At 33.3% G+C, this 20,062-nt stretch overlaps 4 protein-coding genes across 4 annotated transcripts in view; 3 read left to right on the top strand and 1 right to left on the bottom strand.

Annotated features, from left to right (window-relative positions):
* LOC143201080 (WD repeat-containing protein 20) lies at positions 1-5,460 on the bottom strand. The gene is made up of 4 exons (XM_076411934.1): positions 4,712-5,460; positions 4,502-4,654; positions 3,910-4,438; positions 1-829 (listed from the first exon to the last, which is right to left on the bottom strand). Exons 1-4 carry the CDS (start codon positions 5,151-5,153, stop codon positions 616-618), a joined length of 1,338 nt encoding a protein of 445 aa, XP_076268049.1. The 5' UTR covers positions 5,154-5,460; the 3' UTR covers positions 1-615.
* A 17-nt stretch (positions 5,461-5,477) lies between these two features.
* On the top strand, positions 5,478-7,432 carry LOC143201081 (3'-5' ssDNA/RNA exonuclease TatD). The gene is made up of 6 exons (XM_076411935.1): positions 5,478-5,733; positions 5,783-5,881; positions 5,942-6,102; positions 6,155-6,338; positions 6,390-6,552; positions 6,605-7,432. The coding sequence occupies exons 1-6, from the start codon at positions 5,571-5,573 to the stop codon at positions 6,762-6,764; spliced, it is 930 nt and encodes a 309-aa protein (XP_076268050.1). The 5' UTR covers positions 5,478-5,570; the 3' UTR covers positions 6,765-7,432.
* A 751-nt stretch (positions 7,433-8,183) lies between these two features.
* On the top strand, positions 8,184-20,041 carry LOC143201555 (polyubiquitin-C). Its single transcript, XM_076412678.1, has 4 exons — positions 8,184-8,312; positions 8,658-9,846; positions 17,146-19,680; positions 20,006-20,041. Exons 2-4 carry the CDS (start codon positions 8,659-8,661, stop codon positions 20,039-20,041), a joined length of 3,759 nt encoding a protein of 1,252 aa, XP_076268793.1. The 5' UTR covers positions 8,184-8,312; position 8,658.
* Positions 15,724-20,062, top strand: part of LOC143201077 (polyubiquitin-A-like) — a 32,258-nt gene continuing 27,919 nt past the window's right edge. The window contains exon 1 of the mRNA XM_076411931.1: positions 15,724-15,849. The gene's annotated coding sequence lies outside the window, so the exon portion shown is untranslated. The remainder of the gene's footprint in view (positions 15,850-20,062) is intronic.

Genomic DNA, 20,062 nt, shown 5'->3' with positions numbered 1-20,062 from the left:
TAATAAGATATGAATTTTATTCATAATTGTATACAAGTTTTATATATCATAGACATTGAAATTAACTCACGAGGATCAATATTTTATTTTAAACAGTTACGAATTGTATATTTACATCATTCAAGTTGTACAAAAATGTTCATTACAAAAAACCATACAAAAATGTTGTAGGGTGAGAGGTACGGCTCGATGACTAGCAACACTGCACTGATGTTGTTGATGAAAAGTCGCTTTCACGCGTCTTAGGGTAAAACAGAAAGAATTAAACTAGGTGCATGTAAAATCGTGTCTCGCAAATGCACACTTCTTTTATACTCACGTAACAACAATGTAAACAAGTTGTCAACAAGATATTTAACAGTTCTGAATTAAAACACGAACAGGTACCGTGCCAATCCATCAACAATTTTACTAGGTTAACTATTTGAGGTTAGTCATACCTTAGTCAATTATAGGATAATATATTCCGATGGACTTGCCTACTAGTTGACTCAAACCATGATCACGCCGAAATAAGAAAAAATGAATTCGCACACTAGATAACCTTTTAGGAACAGTTAAACACCAGATCATAGTAAGACGTCACTAGCTATCGGTGTCCTCGTTGCTCTCAGGCTATGTGGGAGGTCTAGAAGGCCTTGCCCAGGTATACACGTATCCATCCTGACAGGCTGTGATGAAACAATCGGGCCGGAATATGAGACAAGTGAGTCGTTCGTGTGCGATCTTCTTGCAGACCAAAGGCTCGAGGATGGGGCACTCATCCAGTCGAGGGCAGGCTGGAGTTCCTACCAACTGCAGCGGGTCGGACCGTCGCTTTACTCGAGGTCTACCAAATAATAAACGTTGGATAAGTTTAAATATAGTACACAGACTAAAATGTAATGTTTTGTGTGTTTTTTTCTAAGTACTATATTGACTAGAAAAAAAAATTGAACACTGTAATCTGTATTCCAACAAGTCATCTTTATAGGAAAACACAATTATGAATAATTTTTTAATATAATTATGAATAATATTATTATAATATTAATTATGAATAATAACATCAGAATTTGCATTAACGAATGAACAACTTTAACCCCTTTAACGCCAAAATCAAACTAATTTCACATCAAAACCTTCAATTTGGATTCAGTTCATTTACTTTTGCTCGATTTCTCTCTAATTCATATTTCTTTCTTCAAATTAAATTTTGTGTTAATGAGCAAATCAACCAGCCTATACAAAAACTTTATCGACTTGAATAAGTGATATAAGAGACTATTGGGAAGTGAACAACGACTCTACATTAGGTTTTTTTTATATTTTAAAGTCTCCTTTTTACCAACGAGGGTTTATCTGGATTGGACCTACAGTTTAACGTGGATTTAACCACGGTCCTTGGCATTAAGCCTACCTACTGGAGAGTGACCAACGTTGGGATCATCCCAGAAGACATCCGAGCTTACCCAGCCTGGTTACTGGAGTGACTGGGATCATTTTCCTTGTTGGATTTTGCACTCTTGTCTAAGGAAAATCACAAACATAAATTTACGACCATGCACCAGCAGGATTCGAACCCGCGACTATCGCCCAAGCCGGTACATTAGGTTGTGTTTATTTGCTATTTTTATGGTTTTTACTGGTTTAGCGACTTGTTAATAAGCTATATAGTTGTGAATTTTATGATATCCAGAAAAATTCAAGTCACTACTAATAGAGGAAAAAATTAATAATTTAAAAAATTATAGCGAAACGGACACTACAAATTCAGTTTATAACAGGTCAATTGAAAAATCCCTGGCCTAACACATAGATGACGCTACTAGAATTAAATCGATATGTTTTTTAGTTATCCCTAACCCTTAAAAGATGTGTGTATAAATTTGACAGCTGTCGGATCATTATTTTGTGAATTATAGCATTTTGACTGAAGCAACTTTTGTTATTGTGAAAAAAAAATGGATAAAAAGAAATTTCGCGTGTTAATAAAATATTGCTTTTTGAACGGAAAAAATACATTTGAAGCAAAAACTTGGCTTGATACCGAGTGTCCGGATACTGCCCCAAGAAAATCAACCATCAAGGATTGGTATGCTAAGTTTAGACATGGTGAAATGAACACCGAAGAGGCTGAACGAAATGGACGCTCAAAAGAGGTTGTTACCGACAAACATATTAAAAAATCCACAATTAAAATGAAATTGAATGAAATAGCAGACACTCTAAAGATATTAACTGGACTGAAATTTGGCTATGAGAAAGCTCTGTGCAAAGTGGGTGCCGCGCGAGCTCACTTTTGATCAAAAACAACGACGAGTTGATGATGAGTTTTTGCGTTAATATGTGACAACGGATGAAACATGACTCCATCATTTCAGTCCGAAGTCCAATCGACAATCATCCGAGTGGACTGCACACGATGAACCCGCTCCAAAGCGTGGGAAAACGCGACAGTCGGCTGGCAAGGTTATGGCGTCTGTATTTTGAGATGCGCATGGAATAATTTTCATTGTCTACCTTGAAAAAGGAAAGACCATCAACAGCGACTATTACATAGAGTTATTGGATTGTTTAAAGGGCGAAATCGCCGAAAAACGGCCGCATTTGAAGAAAAAGAAAGTGCTGCTTCATCATGACAATGCACCGTGTTACAAGTCAGTAAAAACGATGACAAAAATCCATGAATTGGTCTTCGAGTTGCTTTCTCATCCACCGTATTCTCCAGGTCTGCGGCCCCAAGCGACTATTTCCTGTTCTCAGATCTCCAAAGAATACTCGTTGGGAAGAAATTTTCGTCGAATGATGAGGTGATCGCCAAATCTGATGCCTATTTTGAAGCAAAGGGCAAATCGTACTACAAAAATGGTATCGAAAAGTTGGAGGGTTGCTATAATCAGTGTATCACCCTTGAAGGGAATTATGTCGAGTAAAAAAAAAAACTAATTTTGGCAAAAAAATGTGTTTTACTATGGTAGGCCGGGGACTTTTCAATTGACCTGTTATATTAATCCGTGATTATCTGTTAATATCTGATGATCTGGTCAACCCACATGCCACTGTAGTTATTATGACAGATTATTATACAGACAATATTATATATGTTTGGTGTATAAAAAGTACATATAGAGAATATAGATACTGCTAGATGAAAAATATAAGGTTACAAGAGAATTACATTATAATAGTTACATTAATATATAGAGTTACATTTAAAGCAGCTGGTGTAAAAAAATCAAAAGCAAAGGAAGTACATTAACATATGTATCGATGATGATGTTAGTTAGATATGGAGATATATATAGATATATCAACAATCTTTCCTATTCAGTGAAGAAAGGTATATTAGTAAATTTGAGCAACATTAAGAGTATCTATTGATGCATGTTTGATTTTATTTTGAGTTAAGTTTTACAACTGCCAATTCTATTAATTACCCTAATTCTTAAATCTATTTATTTTCAAATTATTATATCGAAAAAACTACTGTAAGAAAAAAATTAAGATTTGATGCTCTATGTCACCCTTGAGGAAGGCTATTTCAACTTATTACAGCCCGGAGACCAAGAAGAAAGATTGAAACTGAAGCCATATAAATTGACACAATGGTAAAAACAGCCTGTTTTTGATGAAAAATTAAAAATTCATGCAAATCTAAACTAGAACCGTAGAAATTGCTCAAGCTGGAGGTCGAATTTATAAATGGCAAATATGATTTTTTCATCAAAATAGATCCGTCTACAGAAAAAAAACTTTATGGCACTATAAATCTGTTTGTTTTAAGTCATAGTTAACGTCACAGCTGAATGTCAATCTAAACCCAGGATTTTAATCTGATTTTTCGATTTTTTGAGAGGCTCTGTCTCACTAATCAAATAAATTCTCAAATAATTCACCAAGATATCTAAGAATTTATACTATACTCACCTAGGAGGTACCAAGTCATCTTCAGGCAATTCCCACAAGCATATCTGAGTGTCATGACCGACTGATCCTATACGATAACACGCTTCACCTTCTAAGTACCAGTCAAAAGCAACAGCTCCAATCCATGATCTGTGTCCTTGAGCGCGCGCTATCACTCTTTTCTGTTCGTTCGAGTACACTGTTACAAGATCGTCTTCGCCACCTACTGCGATTAGCCGTCCATCACCTGACCACGCCACGCACAATAAACCACCGAAATAGGAACGAGCGACGCCTAACAGCTCCATACTATCATACTGAAATACTCGCAAAAGCCCATCTTGAGTGACTACAGCTAACTGAGACCCATTCGGGCTAAAAGCCAATTCGTTTATTGCAGCTCCGCTTCCTAAATACCACCGAAATAGAGGATTCCGCGTTGACTTAGTTTTGCAGGTGTTAACTGTGAAATTCTCACCAGCTTTGAATGGTTGATAGTGGGGTGCTGTATTGCCACAAGGCAATTCCTCATTGTATACATAAAACTGACCTGAAAATGATATACAATCAAGTTAACCAAATACTCAACAAAGGATATAAATCTAGAATTCACCTGAAGCATGTGCTGACAAAAATAAAGATCGACTCCCAGGAACCCATCTTAAGCATGTCACCTTACTTTTATCTATTAGTCTTTCTTCATTAAACAATTTGCTAAGTTCCTTTTTAAAGGGGTCTATTAATTGTATTTGTCCAGTACTAAAACCTAATATAAGCTCCTAGTAAACCGACAAAGTCACAAGACTTTTCAACCATTTCTTACCTATTAACAAGCTAACACTTTCTCCATTAATTGATGCTGTATTAAAATCATGACATGTAGGATTAGTTCCTTTATATACCTTCTTCTCTAGGGGTTTGTTTAGATCTGCTGCTTTTTTTATACCTTTATATACGTAAACAAATAGCTCTTTGGCATGGTTGAAGCAGATCCGTTCGCCCTGCTCTCCTAAACTTACTAGCGACACTTTTACTTGGGGTGGAGTTTGACCCTGTGGTTGGTATGTTACCCGGTTTGGTCTAGAATATTCACTTAACGTCATTAAACGATATATACCTTCTCTGGTGATAAAATTTGTCTTGACATCACCAGGTTCACCAATAGCTCGTTCCAGAGGTCTTTCTCCAGCTTCCAGCAATGACTGATTACACAAAGTGTCGGCTCTTGCCATATCTAAACTATGGTTCATTTGACAAGATAACATTATATGAAACTTTAATACATGATTTTCAATTTACGAACTTCATCCCATTGCAAATATTTATCACTTACATAGAGTCAGATTTTTGGAACAACTTTGTAAATGTTCAACTTATCTGACATTAGTTTCATAGGTTAAGAAGTTTTTTACGATGTCGCCAACTCAATAGCCGTTAAAAATATTCCACATAGAAAATAATCTCCGATTCCGTATCTCATTCATATGATAATAATAACTAATTTTATAGCTATAGTCTAAAAAATTCTTTTAAATCATTAACCAAGAGGATCAATTTTTTAACGCTATGTGTAAACTTAAGAAGTTTTGACAGTTGACAAATAGAGGTTATCTTGGAGCTTTTACTCATTCTGAAAATATTTTAGCCCAAAAATCAAAATTTTTCAGTTTTAAAAACCTTACATGGCTGGACAAAGTGTAGAAAGTTTTTCTCAAGATTTATTAAAAGCAGCTGCTATGGAGAAATGTTACGAAAACTACATATTAATCGATATTGGGGCTAATTTAACCAACAAAAAATATGGTAGGGATCTCGACAGCGTCGTACAAAGAGCTAAAGATTCTGGTAAGTAATTTTATTGCGTAACACTTCAAATGAAGATTAATTGGCTTAGGAGTTCAAAAAATCATGGTTACTGGAACATCAGTGAAAGCTAGTAAGGAAGCCCTGAGACTTACTCGAATATATCCAGGAACTTTATATTCAACTGCAGGTATTATTATTAATTGTTTTTTTGTTAAGTGAGATTAGTATTTATTGGTGGATTTATTAGGAATTCATCCACATGATGCTAAATCTTATGATGATGAATCTTGGGAAGAACTTTCTCGAATAGTGGAAAATCCTGAGTGTGTAGCTGTTGGTGAATGTGGCTTAGATTACAATAGAAACTTTTCAGACCCTGAGGATCAGAAGGCTGTTTTTGAAAAACATGTAATTTTGACATTGACTGTAAGCCAACATTTATGAACATGATTGTTTTCAGATAAACTTAGCAATAAAGCTCAATAAACCTCTTTTTGTCCACGAAAGGGATGCCTTCAAGGATTTGGTAGAAATTTTAGACAAGTACCAGAATAAGTTACCACCTGTTGTGATTCATTGTTTCACTGGAAGTGTTGAAAATGCTCTGGATTATCTTAACAAGGGCTTTTACATAGGACTAACAGGTTAGTTTTTTGATTTACTTTACTTTTATTGAATGTATTGTTATTTTTCAGGATACCTGTGTAAAGATAAATCAGATACCGGAGTAAGAAAGCTTCTAGTTGACAATTTAATACCACTGGAGAGGCTCCTAGTTGAAACAGATGCTCCATTCATGTACCCAAATACAAGAGCCTCTAAATTGCCTGTTCATGTTAAGGAAGGCTTAACTGAAAGGTAGTTTTATGGTTAAATACCGTAAGTAATACATCTTTTTTTTTTTTTCTAGATCTATGACCTTCCTACATCGTTACTGTACCTTTCAAAGGAATGAACCATGCTCATTGCCAGCTATTGTTGAAATGATTGCTGCTTTCATGAATAAAAAACCAGAAGATGTTGCTCTGGCTACGTCCTTCAACGCAATGAAACTATTTGGGCTCTCTTAATGGTCTTGGGTGGAATACATTTTGTTATGCCAGAGAAAATTTGATTAATGTGTTGATTACTTAGTGGTTGACCATCTGGCTTTGTTAAGAAATTATAATGTGGGTATTGGGAATGAAATGATGTTTGGACATATCTGATAAATATGCTCCAGATAAAAGTCCTAATTTATTTTAAATGTACTATTTTGAGGTTTTCTGTAATTAATTGTGTAAATGAGGTAAACAATGTTCAGAATTGTGTCCCTAATTATATTGCTCATCTAGATAATTAAGATTCATATTTTCAGTCTGCATACAATGGAAAATCACTTTAATGTTAAACATTAGATGATTTAGAGTCATATATGTATAAAGAATAGGGAACATAGTTTATTGAGAACTGATGATCGATTCAAAGTTATTATGTTTATGTATTTTGCTTGCCTTTTATACTATATGTTTTTTGTTCAAATTAAAATATTTTTATATCCAATATATACATATTTATATATCGACAAAGAGATAATTGATATACATATATATATATTTATTTTTTCACTGAGTATAAACGATGACATTGTGATATGTTAATGTATTATTTTGGTGTTTCTCACTCATATCTATGTGCCTTAAGATTATTGTAATGTACCTATAAGGAACGAATAAACGAAGCTTTATTTATTATCTGTCATCAGAGTATTATTACCCCCTATTTCATAAATACGCCTGTAATTTAAACAATAAATTTTGGCATTCAAATTTAATCAATCGCAAAAAAAATATTTTTTGTTTACTATAAAGTCCTTCGAGGACTAAAAAATAAACTAAAAATACAAAAACAAATTATTCTATCAATGAATTCAACAATAATTCACAGAACTTTTATATTAAGGGAATCGCAGTATATTAATTCGTAAAAAAGCATTAGCTTAATGATGTCACTGAGTTATTTTTATCAGTGCTGCCTATTTTCTGTTAAATTTCTTATAAATAAAATTATTTTTCATATTTATTACAATCGACGTACTTTCTAAAGCCTATTAAAGCGATAGCTCCGCATCAGAGAATCATATTGCGCAATAACTTGGTAAATTTCCTGATACTTAAGATATTAATTAAATTGTAAATAGATTCGATATTTTCAAACAATAATAATCTAGAACAAAAATATCAGCTGATCAATAACTAAGCAAACAAAGAATTTTGTTTCCTAGAATACGACAGCAGGTCTGCCAAGGTATTTTTAGTTCAGACAAAAATCCCTATAGAAAAAAGTTATGTTTTAATAACTAAAGCACCCATATTTTAGCATTTACATTATACTAGCATACATTGTAAATGTTAAGTAAAACACTGTTGTTATTTTGGCTAGAATTTCTTATTTTTTGTTAATAAATTTCCAACTCAACGAGATTTAACATTCTAGAACGTGATTAAATCGAGTGGAGGGGATAACGAAGTTTATAAATGCTTGATCAAGAAAACCTTCTATCAGTCTACTTGTATTGGGCGTGTTGTGACAGAAAATATTTATTATATTTGTGAGCTTTTATTCAATCTAATCTACAAGTAAGTACTATTGTGCTAAAATATTATATTAATTATTTTTTTAACGGCTATTATTTGTATTTCATTAAATAGTTTGCTTTAGCAGTATAAATAAGCAAAATTAAATTTAGGGCTATTGCTGATATTTATTGATTTCTTTTTTATTTTAACAAAAAACTGCCCCAGTCATTATATTTGTATTTTTGTTACTATAAGTGTTACAAGCATCTTGTTGAACGTTTTCCATTAATTAAAACAAGATGGCGACTGGGCGTGATTCAGTATTGTCAATGCGTAGTTTTTCTAAAGTTCTTGAATTATCAACTGGCCTTTCTATGAACTTATCTGATTATCATTTTATTACAGGATGCAGATTTTTGTGAAAACATTGACTGGTAAAACCATCACCTTAGAGGTTGAGCCCTCTGATACGATCGAAAACGTCAAAGCGAAAATCCAGGACAAAGAAGGTATTCCTCCAGATCAACAACGGTTGATTTTCGCAGGAAAACAGCTGGAAGACGGACGTACTCTGTCAGATTATAATATTCAAAAGGAATCAACCCTTCACCTGGTCTTGAGGTTGAGAGGAGGCATGCAAATTTTCGTCAAGACTCTAACTGGTAAAACGATCACCCTTGAAGTTGAACCATCTGATACCATTGAAAATGTAAAGGCCAAAATTCAAGACAAAGAAGGCATTCCCCCAGACCAGCAGCGTTTGATCTTTGCTGGCAAACAATTGGAAGATGGACGCACTCTTTCTGATTACAATATTCAGAAGGAATCTACACTTCACCTGGTATTGAGATTGAGAGGAGGCATGCAGATTTTTGTCAAAACTTTAACTGGTAAAACAATCACCCTTGAAGTTGAACCATCAGACACCATTGAAAATGTAAAAGCTAAAATTCAAGATAAAGAAGGTATTCCCCCAGACCAACAGAGATTGATCTTCGCTGGTAAACAACTAGAGGATGGACGTACGCTTTCAGATTACAACATCCAGAAGGAATCTACTCTTCACTTAGTGTTGAGATTGAGAGGAGGCATGCAAATTTTCGTCAAAACTTTAACTGGTAAAACAATTACCCTTGAAGTTGAACCATCTGATACCATTGAAAATGTAAAGGCCAAAATTCAAGACAAAGAAGGCATTCCCCCAGACCAGCAGCGTTTGATCTTTGCTGGCAAACAATTGGAAGATGGACGCACTCTCTCTGATTACAATATTCAGAAGGAATCTACACTTCACCTGGTATTGAGATTGAGAGGAGGCATGCAGATTTTTGTCAAAACTTTAACTGGTAAAACGATCACCCTTGAAGTTGAACCATCAGATACGATTGAAAACGTAAAAGCTAAAATTCAAGATAAAGAAGGTATTCCCCCAGACCAACAGCGATTGATTTTTGCTGGTAAACAACTGGAAGATGGACGTACTCTTTCTGATTACAATATCCAAAAGGAATCTACACTTCACCTGGTATTGAGATTGAGAGGAGGCATGCAGATTTTTGTCAAAACTTTAACTGGTAAAACGATCACCCTTGAAGTTGAACCATCAGATACGATTGAAAACGTAAAAGCTAAGATTCAAGATAAAGAAGGTATTCCTCCAGATCAACAGCGATTGATCTTTGCTGGTAAACAATTGGAAGATGGTCGTACCCTATCTGATTACAATATTCAAAAGGAGTCCACATTGCATTTAGTGCTAAGACTCAGAGGTGGCAATTAAAAGCATTTTTATTTGTATTTTGATATATTTTTAAATTAATGTGAAATAAATATCTGCAGTAATACATGTTTTTTTTTTCTTACTCTTAACTTATTTGAAGACCATGTATTTAAAACTGAATATTTTTAAATTAGTATTTTATAATAAGCAACCCTTAATAACTCGAGGTGAAGATATTGAGTGTTTGGATGTAAGAACCCTATTGGTAGTATACAATAGCTGATAATTAATAACCAATGTAGATGTAAAAATACTTATAGCTGATTTATATTCAAGTTAAAAAACAGGAAATAGAATTAAAAGATATTAAGTTATTAGTTGTTTTTAGGTCTATTATTTTTATTATAAAGTACTACTAGAAACACATTCTCTACACGGAAATTTGTATAAAAACATTTTACTAAGGTAAAATAGGAATTAAGGGTGGTTAAAAATTAATCACTTAAAATGTTTTAAACATTTTTCATATCATTCAACTAATAACTAAATATATATGTTAATCCCAAGTAAATATAAAAATTTTACTACACCTTTGCCTTCCTTTATTATATTTTAATTCGTAGTACATGCATACAAAATATTTTTGTCGCGAGGCTATTTTTAGAGAGAAAGGGAGAGGCTGTGGGTATTTTTCTTTCATCATAGAGTCATCATTAAAATATCATTCTTAATTTTATCTTCTATTCGGAAAAACGTAGTTTACGAACATAATGAAATAATTGAATTATAACTATAGTCTAGGTGACTATTTTTAAAAACCACTTTATGACAATTCTACGAAAATTGACAATAAATTCTAGAAAAATTGTCGTCGGAAATAATGAAATTTTAAATGCGCCCTAAAACTACTGGACGGTATTTATGGGTATAGGTTTATTTATACATTATTTTTAAGTCTTATGTTCTAATTAGATAGTATATCGTGCATCAATGGTGTCTGGGCCCCTAATGTATTTATACATCTCGAAAAAATCCAAATAAGTAGGGTATTTTCGTAATAATAATATTATTCTAATGTAGCTATTTAGTACTTTAAGTAACTTTAATAATGTCTAAAGTGTACTTAACTTAATATTGAGGTAAATAACACTGTTGTTAATATTTTAGGGTTAAGCCTCAATTGTTTTGTTTATTGTGTATATGAGTCCCCAATAATTGTTTTTTTTTCAGTAACCAAATAATATACTTATTATAAATTATAAAAGGCCAATATAAAATACCTGGTGTCTTGTAAATGAAATAATAGTTCCATGGGCTATACTTCACCAGGTTAGGAAAAATGATACATGCATTTTAAAATAAATTTATTTTTAATAATACTTTTTCAAATATATATTGACAGTTATAATATAGAGTATCGAACTTTTTTGTCAATTTTTTTACCCTGACACCCTTTCTACACAAAAGAATGTTCTCAGAAAAAGTAGGGTTTAAGTGATAAACATCGATATTGACTAAAAGAATTGTATTGGAAAATAAATATTAATTGTTGTTTATGATTTTCAATAATTAATATATTTTGTATATGTACTTTCAAATATCGATAATTTTATGCTCATAGAATGTATTATCTAGCAATCCCATAACAAGAAACTATGGCTGTCAGCCGCCATGGAAAATATCGATAGAACGTTCTAACGATATTTGAAATATTTCAATATTATTAAAAAACTATTGATATATCGGAGAAAAAGATTGCGATATTTTACAGGAGATATAGCCATACTTTTAAGAAAAAATAAAAATATTTGTGTAACAGAACAGAGAAATATCGACATTTTCTTAACAAAGAAAAACTGATTATTAATAAAATTTTAATAATATGTACTAAAATGCACTAACATATAAAATTTATTACCAATTTAAAAGGTTTATTAGAAATTTCAAAAAGGTTTTTATAAAGTTTAAGAAATATCTTTAACTTTTTTGGAATATCGGAAATATCGACTTACAAAAATATCGATATATTGGCTAAAAATATTGATAAATTTTTCTCTTGATAATTTTCCACATCCCTACAATTAATATTTTGAAATCTATTTTAGTTGGAGGGGGTATTGACGTTTAAACGTCAAAAAAGGTCTTATAAGGTCTGAATCTAGAACAGGGGTGTGCAACTACAATGCTAAGTGGTGGGGCAAAATCTTGTTTAGTCCAATCATTGGTGGCGCTGACAACGTGAATTTGATTGGTTAGTTTAAAAATATTATATAGAATCCTGTAAGGAAAATAATATGCTTTGATTGGTCAGCCATTTCACGTGACTATTTTATGACGTCACATTCGCTGGCCAATAATATTTGAATGAAAATCGAATTTAATTTAAAAAACTAATTTATTAAAATAAAATCCTATACAAATATACATAAATGTAAATAATATAAATAATAATAAAAAACAACAGAAATATACATAATTGCAAAAAGCAAAAATAAATAAACTACAAAAATGTAAATAAAAAAAATTAAAAGCCCCATACTCCAGACAAAATAATTAAAATACTCTTCTATAACGCCTGCTCCCTTTTTCGTATTTGTTTAGTGCCATCAATTTTATAGGATCTATTAGAGTTCTATCTTGTATTTGTGCTATACTGAAGGTAAACTTTAAGTCCTTCCCTGTTAATATTGAATTAACTTGTTTAACCCAAAAATACAATGAACATTTGACAATAAGATTTAAAATGTGGTCTTCAAAATCGCTATGGACTGGGCAGTTGAAACGTTTAAAATTTATGTGTTTTTTTAAGACATCTCTCAGAATAACAGATATGCTATTTTTATGACAAAATCTAGGTATTAAATAAAAGAGATAGCTTAAAGATCTACAAACAGTATAGTAAAACAGTCTTGATGGAGTTGTTAATTTGGGTCTACGCGGCTGCATCGCTTCTATAAAATCAGTATCGAGTTTTTGATCTGTGGAACTACTTAATGTAGAATGTAGACAGATATTGCACGTTGTCTTTTTTCTCAGAAGTTTTATCAAATAGCCTGAAATATAGACTAACGTGCAACGTTCCACTCTTGTTTTCCTCAGAGCAAAGTTCTCTGGAACTGAAAATATAGACTCAACTGGTGATTCTACAACCTCTGGTGATGCTACATCTCCAGTTAAAAAATAATGTAAGTTATCTAAAGCGCCAACATGTTCATCTTCTTCACAATTTGCTCCGGGCGAATGATGTGAAAAAAATGAAGTGATGATAAGTGCTTTAAAAGATTTCTCAAACATACTAGGCGAAGGATGTATGTTTCTAACTCCATGACTTCTAATAGATCCAAAAAAATTTTCTAAGGAATCTTGGTTAAGATTCCTTAAACAAATGTGATTATTTTTAAATTTAGACAAAACTGATTTCTTTAAGGAAATAAATCCCCTTAAAGTAGCAATTAAGTTTTTGATTGATGGCACAGTAACAAATACTTTCTTAACAGGGCAATAAAATTTGGCACTGTTTAAACACATAATAGCTCTACTCCAAAATTCCTCATGTGGTGAGCTTAAGGATAAGGCTTCAAGGAGAGGCTTGAATTCTGGCGCTGTTTTGCTGCTGGAATTGCAACTATCGAATAAACTATCCAAAAAGGCTATAACAGCACCTGTTTGTTCAGCATCGTTCGGAAGATTATCTTCTGAAAACAAGACAAAATTATAATTATTATTAATACATGATATATTTCAGCATACTTACTCCACTTTGAGAAAGTCACCAAATGTGAGGCCACTGTATAGCTGAACACTTGTGTACAAATCTTGACTTTCATCTTGTTTATTTTGCCTGGAATTACATGTTGTTCTGTTAATCTTGGGCATATCCTCATAGGCGCATCTCTATCGATGTAGTACAGATCTATAATATGCTCCCATTTTGCAATGTTTAGTTTGTTATCAAGTTTAATGTATAAATTTTTTTTTAACAAATTGTTCCGAATTCCTTTAAATAAATGAGGGATATCGTAAAGTGGAATTATCTTTTCCCCATTTACTTGAAATTCAGAACAACTTCTTGACTGGGTCAGCAAACTATTAATGGCAGCCTGATTAGCAGACCCTTGGTCGCAAACTGTGCAAAGGACCTTTAAACCTATCTCCCGACATTTTCCAATAACTTTAACAATCAAATGTTTTAATAATGTCGATTTAATTGGTCCTTTTGAATATGTGAAGGAGATAGGTTGTTTCCATTTTCTAAATAATCCTTTCACCATAAACACATTTACATAGTCTGCTATGGCTGCCCTTTTATAGCTCCCTGTATTCTCCAAGCCATCGATACAGTCTTCTTTAATATTATATTGCAAATTGGGAGCCAGGCTCATCTCGTCAAACATCACAATACAGGATCTATTTGCTCATTTAGCCCTGCTCGCATTGGGATTTGCCTAAGCAATGCTAAACAAGTACTCTTTGAGGGAAAAGCAAATATTTTTGACAATAATTTATAGGTCTTGCCGCTTGATTTTAAAAGAGCAATAGCAAAAACTTTTTCCTGAATTGTGAAACGTCTAGATTTAGGTGTCTTCGGTTGATTTGCCAATTGAGAAAAAAAGAAATCTACTGTTGGCTTATTAACATGTTCAAATAAGTTTTTTAGTAATTCTGCACGCAAACTTGAACTAATATTTGCAAATCTGCTTTTGAATGAGGCAACTAATCTCTTATTTCTTGTGACATGTTTATAAGACGTTACTACTTTGTTATAAATATCTTTAACTTCATCTGACAAATATGTTTGACGAGAGGAACCAAATTTCCTTATAATGCCACTGTAGCTTTTACGTGCTAAAAAAAAGCCCTAGTATTAACTATACAAATTATGTATCAAAAGTATTACCTTTTCGTGGAGTTTCTTTTATTGAACATTGCGATTGTTGTTCTAAAAAGTTAAAGATGTGTATAAGAACTACAAATATTTTAAAGATATTCTAAAATTAAATGGTTTTTATTAGTACCTTCTGGCAAGACTTCTTTATTTGGAGATATCACATTGACAGCACTCGAACAACTTGGAAGATTATTTAAATTAATGTTCTCATTGTTACCATTAACGTCTTTATAAATAAGTTGACTTTCTGTAAACAAACAATAAATAAACAAACATATAATAGATATATAGATAATTTTATATGTACCTGATAAAAACAATGTTGGATATGCATTTGCCCTAATACCTGTTCGTGAAGGAAGGGTTACCCTAAATTCTTCACTAAAATGTCTGTGACACACACGATGCCGGTGGTATATTTGCATTGTGGTTAATCCAGATAGTTTACTACTATTAACTTGATCGATCCATTTTTGGAAAAGAGCGGGATCATTCTTCGGGAACCGATGTCTGATTTCGGTAGTAGATTTACACCCAGGTACACTGCATCTTTTACTACACGGATGCATAGTAATAAATTTTTATATTACTCAATAACAATTAATGTAAAACAGAATATATAAACAACGTGAAACGAAGTTATCTTGACTTTAACAAACACCTAAACTTCAAACAACAATGGATGCCCGAAAATGATGGCCTCGCACAATTTGACCGAACCAATCACATTCCGTTTTAGTGGCGGTTCCAACAATTTAAAAACTAGCCAATCACAATTTGCGATCGCAGCGCTAAGGTTGATTGGACTAAACAAAACATTTCCCCAAGGTCGCCTATACCGTGAAATTTCTATTTTTTCTATGATCTAGAAGTTGCTGGACAGTTCAAAGCAATAATCAAAAAGTTGGCTTTGTTGTATATCGTGCTCTATCGTCTAAACGTAGTTGTGAGAGGAAGTTATAGTATCAGTGTTTATAAAAAAGCTATAAGTAAGTATAACTTTGAAACAATTTTCTTTGTATTCATGACATTGCAGATTTTGCTTTGTTTATGGGTTTCTTAGCAATTTTTAAATTTCTTTCCAACAAAAATTATGTTTGTGGGTTCCTCTAACGTTATTTAGATAAAGATTATTCAGGAAGGCTAAGGTTAGCATCATTATGTTTCAATTTATTTTTTGTTAATGTGTGCTATGTATTACGTATTACTGAAAATGTTTTCAATGATCGTCAAACAAAATGGCGGCTTGGCATGATTGTAGAATATACGTATTAGGTCTTTGTTATAGAATAGTTCGTGAATTATGTTCATTAGTGTTGGCAATGTTATTTTTACCAGATTACTGATATATCATATATCAGTATACATATTTCGCAGTATTATAATTGAGTTTTTTTATGTATTAACTTTTTAATAGTAAGTTACAAATTTAACGATATTAATTCTCTTTAATACATAATTCATTGCAATGCGATTAAATGTATCAATATTTTAATATACCTAGTCGAATTAAAAGTTGAAAAAGCACTCATAATAAAATCGAGTTTGTATATGTTCCTCAGATTTACTAATATGCCTTTCTTTTTACTACCACTAAATACCTTAAAATACTATAATTAGATTATTTTAACTGAAATATTGAGAACATTAATGAAAACGAAAAAAAACAAAACAAAGTAGACGTCAAATATGGTATATTGCAATATCATAGTAATAGCATCGATATATATTCAATTATGTTTATTCATATAGTATTTGCTTTGCTTTTGTTTTACACCTTTTTACACCACCAATGTGTTCTTTGCATGTATGGATTTTTCTCTTGCACAACCACTAGGAACTATAAAATTAATATTGATATGTACAAATTTAACATACCTGTGATCTTCGAAAATTAGCTGGCTATTCTGACAATTTTCTTGATATCCTTACATGTAGAGTTTAATATAATTTTTATTCACTTTTAATTTTATTTGTTTCTGAAATTTATAAAATTTTATTAAATTTATATTAATTTTACAACCATGTATAAGAAATTGACAAGCAAGTAAAAGCAAACCATACAACTGGCAAATGCTAGACATAACGTAGACACATAATACACAATAGACTCATAACTAGACATAATGTAGATTATTCTAACGTGTATGTGCATAGCAAACCAATCCTATACTACATGTTGTTTACTTTCTTATGTTCAATTTATATTTTTCATTAGTATATTTTTTTATTGCAGCATGCAGATTTTCGTGAAGACTTTGACTGGCAAAACAATCACCCTGGAGGTTGAGGCATCTGACACAATTGAAAATGTCAAAGCCAAGATTCAAGATAAAGAAGGCATTCCTCCAGACCAACAGCGATTGATCTTTGCTGGCAAACAACTAGAAGATGGACGTACTCTTTCTGATTACAACATCCAAAAGGAATCTACACTTCACTTAGTGTTGAGATTGAGAGGAGGCATGCAGATTTTTGTCAAGACTTTAACTGGCAAAACCATTACTCTGGAGGTTGAGGCATCTGACACTATTGAAAACGTTAAAGCCAAGATTCAAGATAAAGAAGGCATTCCTCCAGACCAACAGCGATTGATCTTTGCTGGCAAACAACTAGAAGATGGACGTACTCTTTCTGATTACAACATCCAAAAGGAATCTACACTTCACTTAGTGTTGAGATTGAGAGGAGGCATGCAGATTTTTGTAAAGACTTTAACTGGTAAAACTATCACTCTTGAAGTTGAGCCATCCGATACCATTGAAAACGTCAAAGCCAAGATTCAAGATAAAGAAGGCATTCCACCAGACCAACAGCGATTGATCTTTGCTGGCAAACAACTAGAAGATGGACGTACTCTTTCTGATTACAACATCCAAAAGGAATCTACACTTCACTTAGTGTTGAGATTGAGAGGAGGCATGCAGATTTTTGTAAAGACTTTAACTGGTAAAACTATCACTCTTGAAGTTGAGCCATCCGATACCATTGAAAACGTCAAAGCCAAGATTCAAGATAAAGAAGGCATTCCACCAGACCAACAGCGATTGATCTTTGCTGGCAAACAACTAGAAGATGGACGTACTCTTTCTGATTACAATATCCAGAAGGAATCTACACTTCATCTGGTATTGAGATTGAGAGGAGGCATGCAAATTTTTGTCAAGACTTTAACTGGCAAAACAATCACCTTAGAAGTTGAGCCATCAGACACCATTGAAAATGTAAAAGCTAAGATTCAAGATAAAGAAGGCATTCCTCCAGACCAACAGCGATTGATCTTTGCTGGCAAACAACTAGAAGATGGACGTACTCTTTCTGATTACAACATCCAAAAGGAATCTACACTTCACTTAGTGTTGAGATTGAGAGGAGGCATGCAGATTTTTGTAAAGACTTTAACTGGTAAAACTATCACTCTTGAAGTTGAGCCATCCGATACCATTGAAAACGTCAAAGCCAAGATTCAAGATAAAGAAGGCATTCCACCAGACCAACAGCGATTGATCTTTGCTGGCAAACAACTAGAAGATGGACGTACTCTTTCTGATTACAACATCCAAAAGGAATCTACACTTCACTTAGTGTTGAGATTGAGAGGAGGCATGCAGATTTTTGTAAAGACTTTAACTGGTAAAACTATCACTCTTGAAGTTGAGCCATCCGATACCATTGAAAACGTCAAAGCCAAGATTCAAGATAAAGAAGGCATTCCACCAGACCAACAGCGATTGATCTTTGCTGGCAAACAACTAGAAGATGGACGTACTCTTTCTGATTACAATATCCAGAAGGAATCTACACTTCATCTGGTATTGAGATTGAGAGGAGGCATGCAAATTTTTGTCAAGACTTTAACTGGCAAAACAATCACCTTAGAAGTTGAGCCATCAGACACCATTGAAAATGTAAAAGCCAAGATTCAAGATAAAGAAGGCATTCCTCCAGACCAACAGCGATTGATCTTTGCTGGCAAACAACTAGAAGATGGACGTACTCTTTCTGATTACAACATCCAAAAGGAATCTACACTTCACTTAGTGTTGAGATTGAGAGGAGGCATGCAGATTTTTGTAAAGACTTTAACTGGTAAAACTATCACTCTTGAAGTTGAGCCATCCGATACCATTGAAAACGTCAAAGCCAAGATTCAAGATAAAGAAGGCATTCCACCAGACCAACAGCGATTGATCTTTGCTGGCAAACAACTAGAAGATGGACGTACTCTTTCTGATTACAACATCCAAAAGGAATCTACACTTCACTTAGTGTTGAGATTGAGAGGAGGCATGCAGATTTTTGTAAAGACTTTAACTGGTAAAACTATCACTCTTGAAGTTGAGCCATCCGATACCATTGAAAACGTCAAAGCCAAGATTCAAGATAAAGAAGGCATTCCACCAGACCAACAGCGATTGATCTTTGCTGGCAAACAACTAGAAGATGGACGTACTCTTTCTGATTACAACATCCAAAAGGAATCTACACTTCACTTAGTGTTGAGATTGAGAGGAGGCATGCAGATTTTTGTCAAGACTTTAACTGGCAAAACCATTACTCTGGAGGTTGAGGCATCTGACACTATTGAAAACGTTAAAGCCAAGATTCAAGATAAAGAAGGCATTCCTCCAGACCAACAGCGATTGATCTTTGCTGGTAAACAACTAGAAGATGGACGTACACTTTCAGACTACAACATCCAAAAGGAATCTACACTTCACTTAGTGTTGAGATTGAGAGGAGGCATGCAGATTTTTGTCAAGACTTTAACTGGCAAAACCATTACTCTGGAGGTTGAGGCATCTGACACTATTGAAAACGTTAAAGCCAAGATTCAAGATAAAGAAGGCATTCCTCCAGACCAACAGCGATTGATCTTTGCTGGCAAACAACTAGAAGATGGACGTACTCTTTCTGATTACAACATCCAAAAGGAATCTACACTTCACTTAGTGTTGAGATTGAGAGGAGGCATGCAGATTTTTGTCAAGACTTTAACTGGCAAAACCATTACTCTGGAGGTTGAGGCATCTGACACTATTGAAAACGTTAAAGCCAAGATTCAAGATAAAGAAGGCATTCCTCCAGACCAACAGCGATTGATCTTTGCTGGTAAACAACTAGAAGATGGACGTACACTTTCAGACTACAACATCCAAAAGGAATCTACACTTCACTTAGTGTTGAGATTGAGAGGAGGCA

Source organism: Rhynchophorus ferrugineus, unplaced genomic scaffold, assembly GCF_030347505.1.
Source record: "Rhynchophorus ferrugineus isolate W39M unplaced genomic scaffold, kcgeb_rfMv2 rfM8, whole genome shotgun sequence".
Lineage (NCBI taxonomy): Eukaryota > Metazoa > Arthropoda > Insecta > Coleoptera > Curculionidae > Rhynchophorus > Rhynchophorus ferrugineus.
This window is presented reverse-complemented; position numbering and strand designations above follow the sequence as displayed.

What these genes read in the sequence shown, in the direction of transcription:
- LOC143201080 (XM_076411934.1), bottom strand. Translation starts at nt 5,153, where the DNA reads ATGTTATCTTGTCAAATGAACCATAGTTTAGATATGGCAAGAGCCGAC. An exon ending in AAGTGTTAGCTTGTTAATAG is followed by an intron (nt 4,655 to 4,711) that starts GTAAGAAATGGT and finishes AGCTTATATTAG; the next exon opens with GTTTTAGTACTGGACAAATA. An exon ending in TTTGTCAGCACATGCTTCAG is followed by an intron (nt 4,439 to 4,501) that starts GTGAATTCTAGA and finishes TATCATTTTCAG; the next exon opens with GTCAGTTTTATGTATACAAT.
- LOC143201081 (XM_076411935.1), top strand. Translation starts at nt 5,571, where the DNA reads ATGGCTGGACAAAGTGTAGAAAGTTTTTCTCAAGATTTATTAAAAGCA. An exon ending in AACTTTATATTCAACTGCAG is followed by an intron (nt 5,882 to 5,941) that starts GTATTATTATTA and finishes TGGATTTATTAG; the next exon opens with GAATTCATCCACATGATGCT. An exon ending in CTTTTACATAGGACTAACAG is followed by an intron (nt 6,339 to 6,389) that starts GTTAGTTTTTTG and finishes GTTATTTTTCAG; the next exon opens with GATACCTGTGTAAAGATAAA.
- LOC143201555 (XM_076412678.1), top strand. Translation starts at nt 8,659, where the DNA reads ATGCAGATTTTTGTGAAAACATTGACTGGTAAAACCATCACCTTAGAG. An exon ending in GTAAAACGATCACCCTTGAA is followed by an intron (nt 9,847 to 17,145) that starts GTTGAACCATCA and finishes ATCACCCTGGAG; the next exon opens with GTTGAGGCATCTGACACAAT. An exon ending in CATCTGACACTATTGAAAAC is followed by an intron (nt 19,681 to 20,005) that starts GTTAAAGCCAAG and finishes GTACACTTTCAG; the next exon opens with ACTACAACATCCAAAAGGAA.